We start from the raw sequence: 16,926 nt of genomic DNA, 5'->3' as shown, positions 1-16,926 counted from the left end.
GAGGGTAACGTTAGCTTAGCTAACTGCTAGCTGCAATTTCTTATGGTTTGAGCTCTAACACAAGTAATGGCTGTAAAATAAATCCAGCGACTGAATTCTAGAGGACCATAGCTTTCAAACAAGGTATAGCATGTGTATGTGTCCTGTAGTGAGACCATTACAACATTAGATGTTTGTGGCTAATGTAGGCTAAACACTACACATCGGCCGGGCTGCGATCAGACAGGCAGACGGGTCATATAAACACCTAAAAGTCGTTTAAAAATTACCCCGAGAAACAGTGCATTGCTGTGCTGTTGGTACACACATACATAGCACATTTGACACAAATTAGCTTATCTTATGTGACATTTTATCAGTGAGACTTCTCTGCAGTTCTCCTCGAAATTGAATGAGGGTCCGCTAAACCGGAAGTTGGTTTACAACGGAAGTACTGGACAGAAGTAAAAGTGGGCGGGGCGGAATAAGGTGAATAGGAAGTGTCCCCGGTTCCGGCTGACCTAATCTACATACCTGTCAACCCTCCCGTTTTTCCCGGGATTCTCCCGTATTTTACATTGCTATCCCGCTATCATCCCGTTTAAATATTTTCCCGTATTTCTCCCGTATTTTTAATCTTTCTATAATTTTTTTTTTTTTTTTAATCCCAATGGGCGCAAACCAGTTAAGCGAAAATCCCGCCCTGCAGCTAATTTCATTGGTTAAGGTTACAATGACGGGTAGGTTTAGGGATCAGTGTTTGGTGTAGGCAATCAGTACTGTGATTCACATGACCAATAAAATCTTTAGAATCGGCTGCAGGGCGGGATTTCCACTGAAGTAGTTAGGGGGAAAAAATCGCGCGAAGAAGAACAGCAGCATCCGAGGATGGACGAACATGAGAGAGATGGCATTAACACACGCAATTATGTCAAAATGTCCGTTTTGTCGAGTATCCTCATAAGAGCAGTCTGAGCAGTCTTAAATTAGTTTTAAAAAAAGTCGTAAATGAAAGCAAAGAGTTGTGAGAGAATGAGACGCGAGTGAGATCCGTCAGCGGCTGTTTTTAAAGAGACAGTAGCCAATAAAGCTTTCTGTCAGTAAAGTTAATCAAAGAACAAAGGTAACAGAGAAAAGCACTCACTGCTCTTGACTAAAGATCTTTTTTTACTTTAATAAGGATTAATCTATGTACAATTTAAATTGTATGCAGTGCAAACTGTTTGATAACTTCAATTTCTGTATATTTTTCCTACCTGTTAGACAAATATTTAAAATATACTGTTTTATGTTTTTCTACCTTAATTTGGAGATTAATTGTGAAATTATTACATTATAAAATGTTAAAAAGTAAGTTTTTTTTAATGGCAATTAATCGTGATTAATTAATGCAGTTAATTGTTGCAATTGATAAAAATAAATAAAGAAACATGATATAAAAAAAATATAAAAAAAATATATAAAGAACATCCCCCCCCCGTTCAGATTTCCCGTATTTTGGTATCCAAATGTTGACAGGTATGCTAATCTATGCAGCCTAATAATCATTTAACTGATTTGAATAATAGAAATGTATAATGTTCTATATGAATGCCAAGAGTTACATTTGTAGTCTAGATTTAAACTGACAGAGTGTGTCTGCTTCCCGGACAATGTTTGGAAGACTTTTCCAAAGTTTAGGTGCTAAATAGGAGAAGGATCTACCGCCTGCAGTTGATTTTGAAATTCTAGGTATTATCAACTGGCCAGAATTTTGAGATTGCAGTAGACGTGAAGGACTATAATGCGTTAAGAGCTCGCTCAAGTACTGCGGAGCTAAACCATTTAGTGCTTTGTAAGTAGTCAGCAATATTTTAAAATGTATACAATGTTTAATAGGGAGCCAATGCATTGTTGACAGAACAGGGCTAATATGGTCATTGAACGCATGAACTAACTGTTCCGCATTTTTCATTGAAAGCATATGTCGTAATTTACATATATTTTTAAGATGGAAGAATGCGGTTTTACAGAAGCTAAAAATGTGGCTTTCAAATGAAAGATTTGGCACACCCAGGTTCCTAACCGACGACGAAGACTTGACAGAGCAGCCATCAATTGTTAGACAGTATTCTGGGTTAATACGTGCAGAGGTTTTTTGCCCAATAATTAGAAACTCTGTTTGTTTGTTTTTTCAGAATTAAGTAGTAGGAAATTACTAATCATCCACATTTTTATATCAGCTATGCATTCCATTCATTTTGTGAATTGGTGCATTTCGTCGGGGCACGGAGAAATATAGAGCTGAGTATCATCAGCATAACAGTGAAAACTAATTCTATGCTTCCTAATGATATCTCCCAAGGGTAGCATGTACAGGGTGAACAGCAACGTTCCTAGTACTGAGCCTTGTGGTACTCCATACTGACCTTTTGATCGATATGACATCTCTTCATTTACTGCTACAAACGTAACGGTCAGATAAGTATGATTTGACCCATGCTAGTGCAATTCCACTAATGCCAACATAATTTTTGAGTCTATTCAAATGTTGTGGTCGATGGTATCAAATGCAGCACTAAGATCCAGTAACACTAATAGAGAGATACAACCACGATCAATGATAAGAGCAAATCATTTGTAACTCTAAATCTTGACTGGAAATCCTTCCAGATCCCATTTCTTTCTAAAAAGGAACATAGTTGTGAAGATACTGCCTTTTCTATTCATTTTGACAGAAAAGGTAGATTCGAGATTGGCCTGTAATTGACTAACTCTCTAGGATCAAGTTGTTGTTTTTTTAATAAGTTTAATGATAGGGCATTGCCATGCAGTTGACAATGTGTTCTGAGTATTTTAGAGTGTTGCTATGCAGTTGCCAAGGTGTCTTGAATGTGTTAAAATGTTTTTATGCATTTACCAAGATGTTCTGAGTGTGTTAGTGTTGCTATGCAGTTGCCAAGGTGTCAGGGGTTTGTTAGAGTGTTGCTATGCAGTTGCCAATGTGTTTTGAGTGGTTTATAGTGTTGCAATATGGTTACCAAGGTGTTCTGAGTGCTTTAGAGTGTTGCAATGCATTTGTCAAGATGTTCTGAGTGTGTTGGAGTGTTGCTATGTGGTTGCCAAGGTGATCTGATTGTGTTAGAGTGTTGCTATGCAGTTGTTAGGGTGTTCTGATTGTGTTAGAGTGTTGCAATACAGTTGCTAATGTTTTCTGAATGTTTGAGTGTTGCTATGCTGTTACTAAGGTGTTCTGAGTGTGTTAGAGTGTTGCTATGGGGTTACCAAGGTGTTCTGAATGCTTTAGAGCATTGCTATGCATTTTCCAAGATATTCTAAGTTTGTGAGAGTGTTGCTATGCAGTTGCCAATGTGTTCTGAGTGTGTTAGAGTGTTGCTATGCAGTTGCCAAGGTGTTCTGAGAGTGTTCAGGTTTTACTATGCAGTTGCCAAGGTGTTCTGAGTGTTAGAGTGTTGCTATGCAGTTGTTAGGGACTTCTGATCGTGTTAGAGTGTTGCAATATAGTTGCTAATGTTTTCTGAGTGTTAGAGTGTTGCTATGCTGTTACTAAGGTGTTCTGAGTGTGTTAGAGTGTTGCTATGCTGTAACTAAAGTGTTCTGAGCGTGTTAATGTTGCTATGCAGTTGCCAATGTGTTCTGAATGTTAGAGTGTTGCTCTGCAGTTGTCAAGGTGTTCAGAGTGTCAGAGTGTTGCTATGTGGTAGCCAAGGTGTTCTGAGTGTGTTAGAGAGTTGCTGTGGGGTTGTCAATGCTATTTGGTTGCCAAGATGTTCTGAGTGTGTTAGAGTGTTGCTATGGGGTTGCCAAGGTGTTCTGAGTCCATTTTGTGTTTTTAAAACATCTTGCAAACCTACCCTAATTTGCATAAGGACTCTTACTTCCGACAGCTCTTTTAGGGATGCTATTTTTCACTTCTCAAGCTGTAATCCGGTGTTTCATAAGTAGTTCCAGTTCTTGCATAAGATGTGTCAGCCCATCTTGATTTATGTGGATGGACTGTGCCTCTGCAATGACACTGAGATTGGTTTTGATAACAGGGCCAGTGGAGCACGAGAAACAAAATGGACAATCACTGGCAAACCTAATAGAGTCTTGTACTTTATCACCTTCATAAAACACTCAGTTTCTCCTGTTCTCCGCACAGACCGGCACAATCCGCCACACTGTTATGCAAGGTTAGCGTAGGGTTATCGGCAATCGTTATGAATTGGCTTGTATTTCCTTGCATCCTGATTGGATGCCTGTGGAGGAACATGAGATTTGTCTCTGTTCTTGTAACTACGGCAGGGACAAGATAGAGTATGTAATTTGCAATCATCAGTACTAGAAATATTTCCACACCCTCTGCTAATAGCAGAACTTTTGTCTGAAAACATATTATCATATGTCATAATATAAATATAATGTGCCGCAGAGCAGTTATTGTAATGTGTGTTTATTGACTTCTACAAGCTGGAACAATTACTAATGACACGCTTAATTACTTCATTGGAGTTTACTACAAAGTAGTGTTTCATGTGAAGTATAATACTATTTAATAACATTTCCTGTTATTTATTGGTGTTGGAAAAACATAATCTAAAGTGTCATATTGGTGAGTCACAAAACTTTTTTTTTTTTTTTTACAGTCATGAGATGTGCTTCTTTCTTTCTCTAGCCTTCTATATTTACTTTATCTCTTTAGAACCGAGTGGATTTTGTTGCTTGTTGCTGTATACTATGTGATATCAGCTTCCTTTTATCCTTTTTTTGTTTGTTTATTATTCATTGTTTATTTTGTTTTGCTTTATTCATGTCTGCTTTGATTTTTTTGTTTATCTGTTTATTTTAGTTATTTTATTCTACTTTGTTTTTTGTTTCTGCTTTGTTTTTGTTTTGTTTTACTTTTTGTTTTGCTCAGTAATCAACAAACAAATGATGATAAACATGTTGTTTTGTTTTTGTGACATATACAGGCTTATTGGTGCATAATGTTTATTGTTTATTTAATTGTTGCTTACACAAAGCTTCGTCAGCTTTCTATCGTCCTGTGTCCCTGCTGTCCTATCATCTATGTTCAGGTTTTTTTTTTTTTTACTGCTGCAAAGGCCTATTACAGTGTCCGCTTCCCTCTGTCTTGTTGCCATGCTCAGAATGAGTCATCAGTTCACCGTTGGCTGGCAAGTCTCCAGATCTTTCTGTGAGGAACAAACAGACAAAACAGCCTTGTGAAATCTGCCTGCTTATTCAAGAGCACTGCTAATTCTTCTTACACTGAGTGCATAATTATGATGGGTTAGTGTGATTAACAATTGAGTTTTACAGTATTTGTGAAATGCATTTAGTTTTATCCATTGTGGTGATTTCTTTTAAATATAAACCACCGCTGATGGAGAAGAGATGTCAATTGCTGCAGTATACTGCGTAAAATCAAATTGTTTTGTTTTTTTTCTCATTGTTCGTTTGTTGCCTTTTTATTTGTTTTTATTATATTTTATTTAGCTGTCATTGAATCAACAAAGAAACAAAACAATAAATGAGATGTTGTTTTGTCCTGTTTTTATTTTGTTTTGTTCTGTCATTGCATTGCCAAACAAAAATATAAACATTTTCCTTTGTTGCTCTTTGTTTTTCTTTTCATTTTCTTTTAATTTTCTTTTTGTTTGGTCAACGAGATTAAAACGAGAAGCTGTTTCACTCAAATATATGTCAGAATAGGAAAGGAAAGACTATATCAACTTCTGTTTCATGCTGACTTTAACTTGATATTTTAATTTTGCTCTTCTCTAGTACATTTGAAATGGGCCATTTTGTTCATTCTCATTTTGCAGTAGTTGTGAATAAAATTAATGAGGTCTGATTCAAAGGATAAGGTAAAAGGCCAGAGCATCAGTAATGCTCCAGTAACCAGTTTTCACATTTTCTGCATTGCAGCTTGCATGGAAGATACCACGAGCTGGCTCCACATTTGGTTCCAATGGACTACACCAATGACCCTGATGTTAAAATCCCTTTAGCTCTCATAGTCAACATGCCGGAACTGAAGGTAATTCTAACAGTTCACCACTTTGCCAGTTACTACTTTTGTGATGCAGCAAAGTGCAGTCGAATTGGTCCAGCTGCATTCAGAGAGTTAATTTCGTATAACTGCACTGGAATGTTTTACTGTTTGTATCACTTGTCTGTGTTAATTACATAGAAATAAACGTCCAGTTCACATACAACAGCATAAGGGGTGCAGAAATATACCCAGACCCTTGTTTAGGCAACAGAATACTTGTGCAATGACCTTCTCTGCACTTTTAGTTTATATCAGATATAATAGACACTTGTTTTTATAGGGCAAAATTGGTTTTTAATGACAATGCTGGCTGAGTTGTTTATATGACAGCACAAGCGGCGAGAGAGAGGGATATTACACCACTATGCTTGTGAAAGTTAACGCTCCATGAGATGGTGCCGTTTCAGCAAATTATGTTATAGCGCTTTAGATTTCCCATGGTTGTAAAGACACATACGTTTAATCTGACTAAAGATTCAAGGGATTGTTTATAGTATTAGCCAAAAAGAGCATTAGCTTTATGTTAGCATTAAAGTCATAACAATGTTACTTTATAGAGGAAGTGCTTTATTAGCACCATTCATAAGCTCGTTATTGTAAAACTCTTTCAGATCTTTCAAAAAGGCAAGGGCTGATGGATATCTTACTCCAGAAGTTTATCCTGTACTTTTTTTGAACCTTGTTAAGCCAGCTGTATCATATTTGATAATCAAAGTTGTAAGGCCTCTAATTATTAAATTGATCAAAACTTTTCTGAAACCCCTGTTTTACACAATCTTCTTCATGCATTCTGTCGTCTCATCGACAGTTTATACTTTTTTTTTTTTTTGCGAGTCAAAGGAATTTCAGTATAATTGTAAAAAAGGTCATGATACATTTATGTCTTTTTGCTGCAAAATCTTTACTGATTTTTATAAAGCAACTGAATAACTTTTATTGTTGGTAATATTATGAACTTTTACTGGACTAAAGCAACTTGTATTTGCTTGATTATCCATACATCATTTGTTTATTTTGTTATTTTTTAAAAAATCATGTTAAAATGCCAGTATCAGATTTGATATCAGGCTTTTGGGGAATGTTTATCATCAATGTATTGTAATTAATAGGTTTTCCCTCCACAAATAAAACTACAGAGCTTCGATAAAACTAAGCATTGACAACTGATACTTATATGCATGTCTGTTAAACTGTTAAAGATTGATATAAACTGTCATAAATTGATTTGCTTTACAAACGATCAGAATTCCATTTTAATTTTTGTCCATATAAATATCTGCAACTGTACCAAATTACTCAGTTTAGGCCTCGGAATAAAATTGAGTTGTTTTTTCCTCGAGTATGAGCTCCATATTCTCACTATATCATACTGAGCCATACAAACCAAATGTACCTGTATCATATATCATAGTAAACAAAAACACACATGCAAACTTATATATTAGAGGTTTTTTTTTAAATATTTTGTCTAAAGGTTCAAAAAATTTTTTCCATTTAAAAATAATAACTCGAAATGGTAACACTTTATAATAACGTTCAGTTGTAAGTCATTTATAAGTGGCTAATTAATGATGAACTAATCATTTACAAAACATTCATAAATGATTAGCAATTGATATACTAACATTTTATGTATGTTTTGTAAATTCCGTTACAAGTCATTTGCAAGTGATTAGTAAATGATTAACTAATCATTTACGAAACATGACTATGAGTTCATAAATGATTAATAAGTGATATGTTCATTATTTTATGTATGTTTTGTAGATTCAGTTATAAGTAATTTACATTTGATTAGTTCATGATTAACTAATCATTTACAAAACATGACTATGCGTTTCATAAATGTTTAATAATTTTTTTTTTTTTTTTGGATGTTTTGCTCACATCAGGTGCACAGTGGTTAAAGACTCCATGTGTTTCAGAGAAGACAGCTGTCTATACCTTCACCAGTCAGCACTTACACTGCAGTACACACTACAGTTTTCAACACCTGTTATAGATGTGTAAATGCATGAATAAATCATTTACAACACTTTCTGCATCCCTTAATCTAAAGTGTAAACTATTCATCACTTCGTATAACTATACATCATTCGTAGATAAGATTCGTTGATCTTATGCCTTATTGATTCTTGAAGTGGTAATCTACGAATGATGTGTAACACATTTACAAGTGATGAATAGTTTACACTTTTAGATTAGGGGATGCAGAAAGTGTTGTAAATGATTTATTCATGCGTTTACACATCATTGTGTTGAACACTGTTACTTACCTGTTACAAATGATCTGTACGTGTATACAAGGCATTTACAACACTTTCTGCACCCTCTAATTGCTACATACATACAAAAAAAAAACATAATTTATTAAACATTTATTCATGTTTTGTAAATGATTAGTTAATCATTAACTAATCAATTGTAAATGACTTACAATTGAATTTACAAAACATACATAAAATGTTAGTATATCACTTGCTAATCATTTATGAATGTTTTGTTAATGATAAGTTCATCATTAACTAACCACTTATAAATGACTTACAACTGAACGTTATTATAAAGTGTTACCCTAGAAATTCAGTCAAGTCAAGAAATTCATTATTAAAGTCACTTGATCCGATCTCACCTTTACTTTTTCTGACTCAGCCCTCAGTCAGTCAACATTTGTCAGATGTTACAACTCTAGAATAAGCCCCATTATGTCCCCCGTGTTGGAACATAATTTTACTGCCCTTTAAAGCTGTCAGATGGACGAAGGAGCTATAAACCCAACCCTAGGAGGTGGACGATACTGATGGAGACCATTCAAGCTGGGATTGATGGAACTACGACAGCTTCCAGTTTCCAAAGATCCTCTCAACCTTTATAAACATAAATCCCAATCCCCATTCAGTCTGATAATTAGCCTTTTCAACCAAAAGTGGAGAGATTTAACACACTTAGAGGGCTGTTTACTTGACTTCTGCCAATACAAATGCCTCAGAGTGTTTTGATATTACACATGGATGGATGTTCTCTATGCTGTTGCCCATGAAGCAGCCTAACCTAATTTTCTTCGATTCAAACGAATCTGTTTATATGAACTCTAAACCTTGCAATCTGATTCCATATTTATTTACATGAATGTAAAAACTGATAACTGATGTTTTGGCTGATAAATCTAAATCCAACTTTTTATGTAATTTTTGAAGCTATTTTGTCTGATTGAACACCCAGACATCATGAAAGAAAGTGCAAACCACCACTCACATTCCAAAAATGTTAAAGTCTAGTTATAACCATTCAAAGGATTTTTAGTGCTATAAACAGAGGTGAAATGTTTAGGTTGATCCTGCTCTGCTGTGTTCATGCTACTGTTCCCAGAGCTGTTGAGTCAGCTAGTAGCATAGGGCATAAAAAATCCTTTAGGCCAATAGCCAGTAAGAAATATATGAGCACCAGTTTGGGGAGTCAGCCATTCTACATTTTATACATGACTCACTCAGCAAAACTCCCACTGCTGCACACATGCTTATGTACAGCCATAGATTTGTACTCTATTGCTAGGCCTAGAAGCAATCTGTAGACGTTTTCCCAAAAAAATTTTTACACTGATTTTAAAGGAAAATCTGTTAACTTGATAGTTTGTAAAACATTTTAAAGAATAATATGGTATTGTATGGTTTTCATTGTATTTACATAGTGATACCATGATCCTTTGTTGTTGTTGTTGTTGTTGTAAAGTTTCAATTCTAGTTCTATACAATAAAAAATTACAGGTTTCCATAAGAATATCTAGATATGTGCAGAGAGAGAGAGTTGTTATTGTTAACTAATTCTAAAACTATTAAAAATGGTTTTCAGTAATTGAAATAAAGCTGAAATTAAATAAAATATAAATATTTGATATTATTATGTTATTATAATATTTTACACGGGCTAACAAGAAGATAACAAGGCACAGGTGTGGGTAATCAGTTGTTATGGTGACTAACAAGGTATATGGAAACAAAGGCAAAAAGGAACAAACCACAGGAACTGAACACAGGGAATTGTGCAAGAAGAAACCTCTCAATGTCTGTTTTCTAGGAGAATCCATTCAGGAATCGGATTGTGGAATCGTTCTCCGAAGATGGCCAGGGGAACCTCAGCTTCAACGACTTTGTGGACATGTTTTCGGTTCTCAGCGAAATGGCTCCGAGAGAACTGAAAGCCATTTATGCTTTTAAAATATATGGTAAATGTCATTTTTCATTACCTTATGTACAGTCCACTACAACAACAATGTAAAATTTACAATGTGATTGTAACAATGCACACAGTTTTAGAGGTTGTAATCAACATTTATATTGCAACATTCATAAACGGTGCAGCAACTTGTAGTTAACTCTTATCATCATGTTTTGATCTTAGACTTCAATGTGGATAATTACATCTGCAAGGAGGACTTAGAACAGACTCTAAACAGGTTAACAAAGGAGGAGTTAACACCGGAGGAGGTTATTCTGGTGTGTGAGAAGGCCATTGAGGAGGCCGACCTGGATGGAGACAGCAAGCTCTCCTTTGCTGACTTTGAGAACATGATCTCCAGGGCTCCTGACTTTTTAAGGTAAGAATATTGGTAAAGTGACCTGTTTCCTCAGATGTATGCTAACCAGAGTTTGATTTTGCTGTTGTATTACTAAAATTATTTCATTTAAAGGTAGTCCTATTACTTTTGGTAGTCCAATCTATCCAAGATGGTGGAGAATGCGGGCAATATTCTCATTATATATATTGGGAGTTAATGTACTCATTGGACATAGTCCTTATGAGTGTAAAGCCAGTTATGCTAGTTGCTAACATCATGGTAAGCACTTTGCTCTGGAGGCACACTGCTATAATTTGGCTGCAGTACGCTCAAATATTCTTTATGGGGCAAGAGTTCCTCTGCTTGGCTTTTACAGGCCTTTTTGGACTGCACAGCTGTGCCTCACAGACCACATGATTGAGAGGGGCAGGAACGTTTTGTACCATTATTTGGAGACCTGGAGACCAAAAAATCTAGAATCGCTTTTAGCAGCTGTCAGTCAATGAGGGAATCACTTTCTCGAACACTCATAGAAAGTTAATGCTTTTAGCATTCTGCTGACTGTACTATTTTGTTACTTAAGTTTAGTATATTTATTTATAAAGCACATTTTAAAACAACAGAAGTTAAAACCAAAGTGCTGTGCAGGTAGAGTAAAACAGATTTAAACCTGATTTAAATAATAATACAAAAAACAAATGGACAAATTAAAATTATACAACCTCAAATAGAGGTTTCTAGTGCCAATCAATAATCTGGCTGCCGCGTTTTGCAGCAACTGAAAATGATCTAAAGCAGTTCGTTTTTTTCAGAAAAATATTATTTATTGCATTTTCTTGAACACTTACACAACAATGTACATCACATGTCTGTAACAACACATATAATGTACAAAAACAAAGCAAACAAACAAACACTGGGGCACATATTACATGAAAAGTGCAATAGCACAAACCAACACTGGGTAATACAGTATGTACTTTGGGAGACAGAGTTTACAATACATTGCAGTCAATAGTAACCACAAATATAAGCATTAAAGTAGGGTTAATATAGTGCACATTAAAATATATTTCCATATGAATATTATACCTAATTAAGCATTTTGTTCCTCCTCTATTATATTGGTAATATCCCCACGTTCAATAAATTATAAAAAGGGACTCCAGACCCTCTTAAATTTGTCTTATTTACCCATAAGAATATAGGTTATCTTTCCATTGCAGTGCATGAAGATATTCTTAGAAATCATCTTCTTGATTTTAGCAATCTTAACTGAAAGAAACTGCTTTTTACAACAGCACTGATCTGCTTGTCAAAATACAAAGTAGGATCGAAGATAACACGAAGGTTTTTGACACAGTCTCGCACATTGGTCGAGACTGGACCAAGTTGATTGATAATGCCAGAAGTCATAACTGATGGGCCAAAGACATTTATCTTAGTTTTATCACTAGTTAACTGTAAAAAAAAAAAAAAAATGTCCATCCAGCATTTAATGTCACAAAGACATTCAAAAAGATTAGACACCGAACCGCTGTTATTTTTAACAGTATGATAAAGCTGAGTGTCATCGGCATAGGGGACCTAGGGGAATCATATATATATATATATATATATATATATATATATATATATATATATATATATATATATATATAAAACAAAAAGAAGCGGTCCCAAAATGGAGCCATGTGGAACACCATAAGGGATTTGACTTCACTTTAAGGTGGCATGTGTAATTTCTGCACCAACGTCCTAAAACAGAATCGGTGCTTGTATGACTCAGCAATTTTCAACATTAATGGGACCATGGACCCCTAAACCTAAAACATTCACTACAGGGTTTAAGGATAAAAGTAATTTAAATATTCTGGGCCCTATTTTAACAATCTGAAACGCAAGTTTTAAGCACGAAACGCAAGTAACTTTGTGGGCGGCTCTTGGGCGCTGTTGCTATTATAACGGTGGGATAAATGACTCTTCTAAAAATCTAAAATCCAAATCTAAAAGGGGTTGGTCTGAAGTAGCTTCATTATTCATAGGTGTGGTTTTGGCGTAACGTGAAATAAACCAATCAGAGCGACATCTCACATTCCCTTTAAGAGCAGGCGCGCTTGTTCCATGGCGGACTGCTATTATAACGGCGGATTTGCCAGGCGCACGCCAGGAGCGGTTCACAGTCGAGGAGGCCGACATTCTCGTCAGGGCCGTAAAACACAGAGAAGTGACATTGTATGGGGATGGAGAAACACACCCAAATTAGCTTCGGTTAAACAGGCGTATAATAATTTGGGTAAATGTGTAAGCTAGATTTATGCCTATTTTTTTCACATCTTAATAGACACAACGATTTCCCTCGTGTGTTCATATTTTTCGTTGTAATAATGTATGGTTTTCTAAAAATGAGAACTGCTCAGTCTGTGTGTAGATGAGATAAGCAAAGTGTATGCGCATTGTGCACACGCTACATTGATTATGGCCAAGCATGCGCCCTTAAAATAGCATATGAATAACATGCGCAACGCGCCACTGACTTTAGACTAGGTTTCTCCTGGTCTGTGGCGGAATTGTTTTCTAAACCTGCAAAATAGCATCAGGGAACGTTTGCGCCGGAACACGCCTCATCTTTTTGCTGCACCGCCCCCGGGAGCGCAAGTTCATTTCCTAATTTACGGACATGCGTCTGTGGAGGGAAAAGTCCGCTGTGCGCGGGTGCAAAATAGGAATGATACATGCGTCGGTGTACAAAGTCAATTGCGCTGGGTGCAAGATAGGGCCCTCTGAGTGCTACAAGAAACACTTGAAATCTTATTTCATCTTCTTGTTTTAATCTGTTGTGCTTATTTCTTGAAAGAATTCATTGAAGTGCTGATGCATAATCACTCCAATTGATTAAACATTTATGCCTTTTGCACACGGTATTTCAACACAAATACTTGTCTTGATTACTAACCACTCACAATTCAATTTAACCAAGTGCTAAATGCTGTAAACTCTGTATATACTGTATATACACTACCATTCAAAAGTTCGGGGTCATTAAGTTTCTTTTTCAAAAAAGTGAAAGTAAAGACTTTTAAATTGTAAGAAATATATAAATTGTTACAAATATATATATATAATTTCAAATAAATGCTGCTTTTTTGGACTTTCTATTCATCAAATAATAGAAGCACAACAATTTAATCAGAAGAAATGTTTCTTGAGCACAAATTCATCATATTAGAATGATTTCTGAAGGATCTTGTGACATTGAATGATGCTGAAAATTCAGAGTTGCCTTGACAGGAATAAATTGCATAATAATTAAATTAAAATAGAAAAAAAAATTTTTATTGTAATAATATTTCACAATAATACTGATTTTGCTAATTATATGCAGCCTTAATTTTTTTCAAAAAGAAACTTTTTTCAAAAACATAAACTTACTGACCCCAAACTTTTGTATGGTAGTATATTCTTTTTCTAATAATATATTAATCAATAAATAAAATGAATGAATAAATAAATAAATAAGTTAGATATAATATATAAATTGTGTTCAGCAAACTTTTGTTTAGTTTTTAGTTTTTGCCATTTTTGTGCGGGTACCTGATAATGCAAATTTCTTTAGTGAATCGGGGGCAAAAACAATAATGGCAGCATGTACAAACCAACAGGTACAATTCAAACTTTGTGAATTCCTCCTTCACTGTTTTAAACGTTCATTCAAATGTCAATAAAGGGTGACATGAGGTAAAATTGTCCGTTTAAGAGAATGGCACAGCACTTCCCCCATGTGAAGTATGCACAGGTGGTTAATGTCTATTGTTAAAGATCTATGACAAAGGTTTGGAACTCTTTCTGCCATTCGATCTGGTGGAATTCCAAATTAATTTTAACATTTCATTATCAAAAGCCATCTGCTTGAATACTTTTTAAGAACGTAATGCTCAGTTGTCATCAGTTACCAGTGAGACAACAAAATTGCCTCGAATGGTTAAGGCTGTAAAACGCAAATCCTAAAATATATATCCAGGCTTTGTCACTTTTTTGGTCAGATAAACGATGCTTTAGGGGCATGAAAGGGGATCTTTCAATTTTGACTTTTACCTCTAATCTAATATGCTATTTCTCTCTTTGTTGTCTTTCTGTACCTCAGCACCTTCCATATACGAATCTAAAATGGCTTCAACGGAAGATACCAATGCTGACGTTCCTTGAACAGACAAGTCCACATCGAAGGATAAATGTCTACTGGTTTCCTTTGGTTTTTGCACCGGAAGCACACTAGACGGGATTACTGACAAATGCATGGCTGTTTTTTCAGAAAACTTTGGATCAGAAATTCCTTGGGTTTTCAGAGAGACAAAATGGAAAGGTGAGGCCTTTTGTGGGTTTGACCCACACACCTGCTCCTGGAGTAAAACTAATGCGGGCGTAAACCGCTTTTATGGGCTTCTACCAATGTCCGTGGCACATTGGATAACATTTTGACTCACTCTCCTGTTTCTAAAGACTCTTATGCGGGATCAAATAAATCATGGGACAGTTTTCAGGAAGGAACAAACAAACTGGACAAGAGAGTGAGAGAGAGGGCTAAAAAGCACATTACAGGCGTCAGCACCACTGAGACAGTGTTTTCTACAGCTATGCAATCTTTCTCCATTAAATGCATGAATTAGATTACGTTCCCCACCTTTTCCCATTCCCTAATGTTTCTAGCTTAGCCATTTCACAATCTAATTGCTTATAGTACTGGAGCATGACGACAATCATATCTAAATGTTCTCCAGTTGAACGAAGGGCTCTGTCATCATATATTCTCCTATTGTCTTCTTCTCTGTCATTCGCACTCCATGTATTTGTTCCGCCTGCAGATCCCTCTAACACCTCAAGTTAGGACAGAAGGGATAGTGTCAAACTGTCTCTTTTCTTTGACTTTTTTCAGTATTTGATGTGATAGAGGGCATTTGACTTAAATTTTAATAAAGGTTTTCTCTCAATTGTTGACTGAGTGCATTTGTTTATGATACTTTAGGGTTAATGCCAAATTTTGGTGAAATGTATTATTTAAAGGGATAGTTCACCCAAAAGTGAAAATTCTGCCATCATTTACTCGCCCTGTGCCATATTCGGTCCTCCGTGGAACACAAAAAGAGAAATTCGAAAGAACGTTCACGCTGCTCTTTTCCAAAAAGGACAAAAAAGCACCACAAAAGTACAGTAAAATTAGTCCATTTGACTTGACGCTACATTTCAAGTGTTTCGAAGCTTTTTCTCTCTTTGTCGTCTTTCTGTACTGCAGCACCTTCCATATACGAACCTAAAATGGCTTTAAAGGAAGATACCAATGCTGATGTTTCTTGACAACTCTACATTGGAGGATAAATGTCTACCATTGTTTGCCTTTAGTTTTTGCTCTGGAAGCATTTCGGTCATAATTTACTCATCCTCATATCATTCAAAGCTTGTACAAGTTTTTTGCAGAACAATGGAGGAAGTCAATGGGGTCCAAAACAACATTGGAGACATTTTTCCCAAATATCTTTTTTTGTGTGTGTTCAACAGGAGAATATGAGGGTGAGTAAATGACTACATTTTCATTTTATGCTAAACGATCCATTTAAAGGCATTGGTATCAACGTCAAACTTGGCAAAACATGTTTTTCCATGCGGAATATCAGAACTTATAGGTACAATCCCTCTGGAGAACCTTACGACTTGCTCATGTTGGAGATCGAACCAGCAGTCTTCTGGTTACCAGCCTATTGCATTAACTGCTTAAGAGTTGACACTTTTGGTTAATTTTATTATAAATATTTGTACTGTACATGATTCCAAACTTTTGCAATCCCAGTCCTGGTCCTTTTTTTTCCGTTGTCCTCCTCTCGCTCTAGTTCAAGCCCTATGCAGCTGCAAACCAACCAACCTTAACAATAAAGATGGGCCAACAATGATTCTTCGGCCTATCTGTCGTATTCCACTTTAATGACTTTTAAAGCTGAATGAGATCGTTAGGAGCAGCGCTGCCTCAGCATTCGTATGATTATACACAGCGCACTTTGAGCCTGGTAAATCTTTATCCCGACATGCACAGAGCTGTCCTTGGCCATGTTAGTTCAGCTGATGATTTACTGGGTCAACCGCTAACTGTCCTCTTAACAGCGTCCAACATTGATTCAAGCGCATTTTGCCATTTTTGCAAGGAGATTGTTTAAGGTGTAAATATATATGCTGTGATGACGGTGTGTATGTGATCCTGCAGATCTTGTCATTTCATACATTGCGTGATAGTGGACTGATGAGTCATACATGTGCAATGGATATATGGGGCCCTATCTTGCACCCAGCGCAATTGACTTTGTAC

General features: G+C 35.9%; 1 protein-coding gene across 3 annotated transcripts in view; it reads left to right on the top strand.

The window, feature by feature from the left end:
* cib2 (calcium and integrin binding family member 2) overlaps nucleotides 1-15,567 on the top strand; it is a 29,307-nt gene extending 13,740 nt beyond the window's left edge. For all 3 annotated transcript variants that reach the window (XM_084396745.1, XM_084396746.1, XM_084396747.1), the window contains 4 exons: nucleotides 5,893-6,004; nucleotides 10,094-10,241; nucleotides 10,418-10,613; nucleotides 14,719-15,567. In XM_084396745.1, coding sequence (XP_084252871.1) covers nucleotides 5,893-6,004; nucleotides 10,094-10,241; nucleotides 10,418-10,613; nucleotides 14,719-14,740 — 478 coding nt within the window. In that variant the 3' untranslated portion in view covers nucleotides 14,741-15,567. The remainder of the gene's footprint in view (nucleotides 1-5,892; nucleotides 6,005-10,093; nucleotides 10,242-10,417; nucleotides 10,614-14,718) is intronic.
* The last annotated feature ends 1,359 nt before the right edge of the window (nucleotides 15,568-16,926 follow it).

The sequence above is a fragment of the Rutilus rutilus genome (assembly GCF_951802725.1).
Source record: "Rutilus rutilus genome assembly, chromosome: 23".
NCBI classification, from domain to species: domain Eukaryota; kingdom Metazoa; phylum Chordata; class Actinopteri; order Cypriniformes; family Leuciscidae; genus Rutilus; species Rutilus rutilus.
This window is presented reverse-complemented; position numbering and strand designations above follow the sequence as displayed.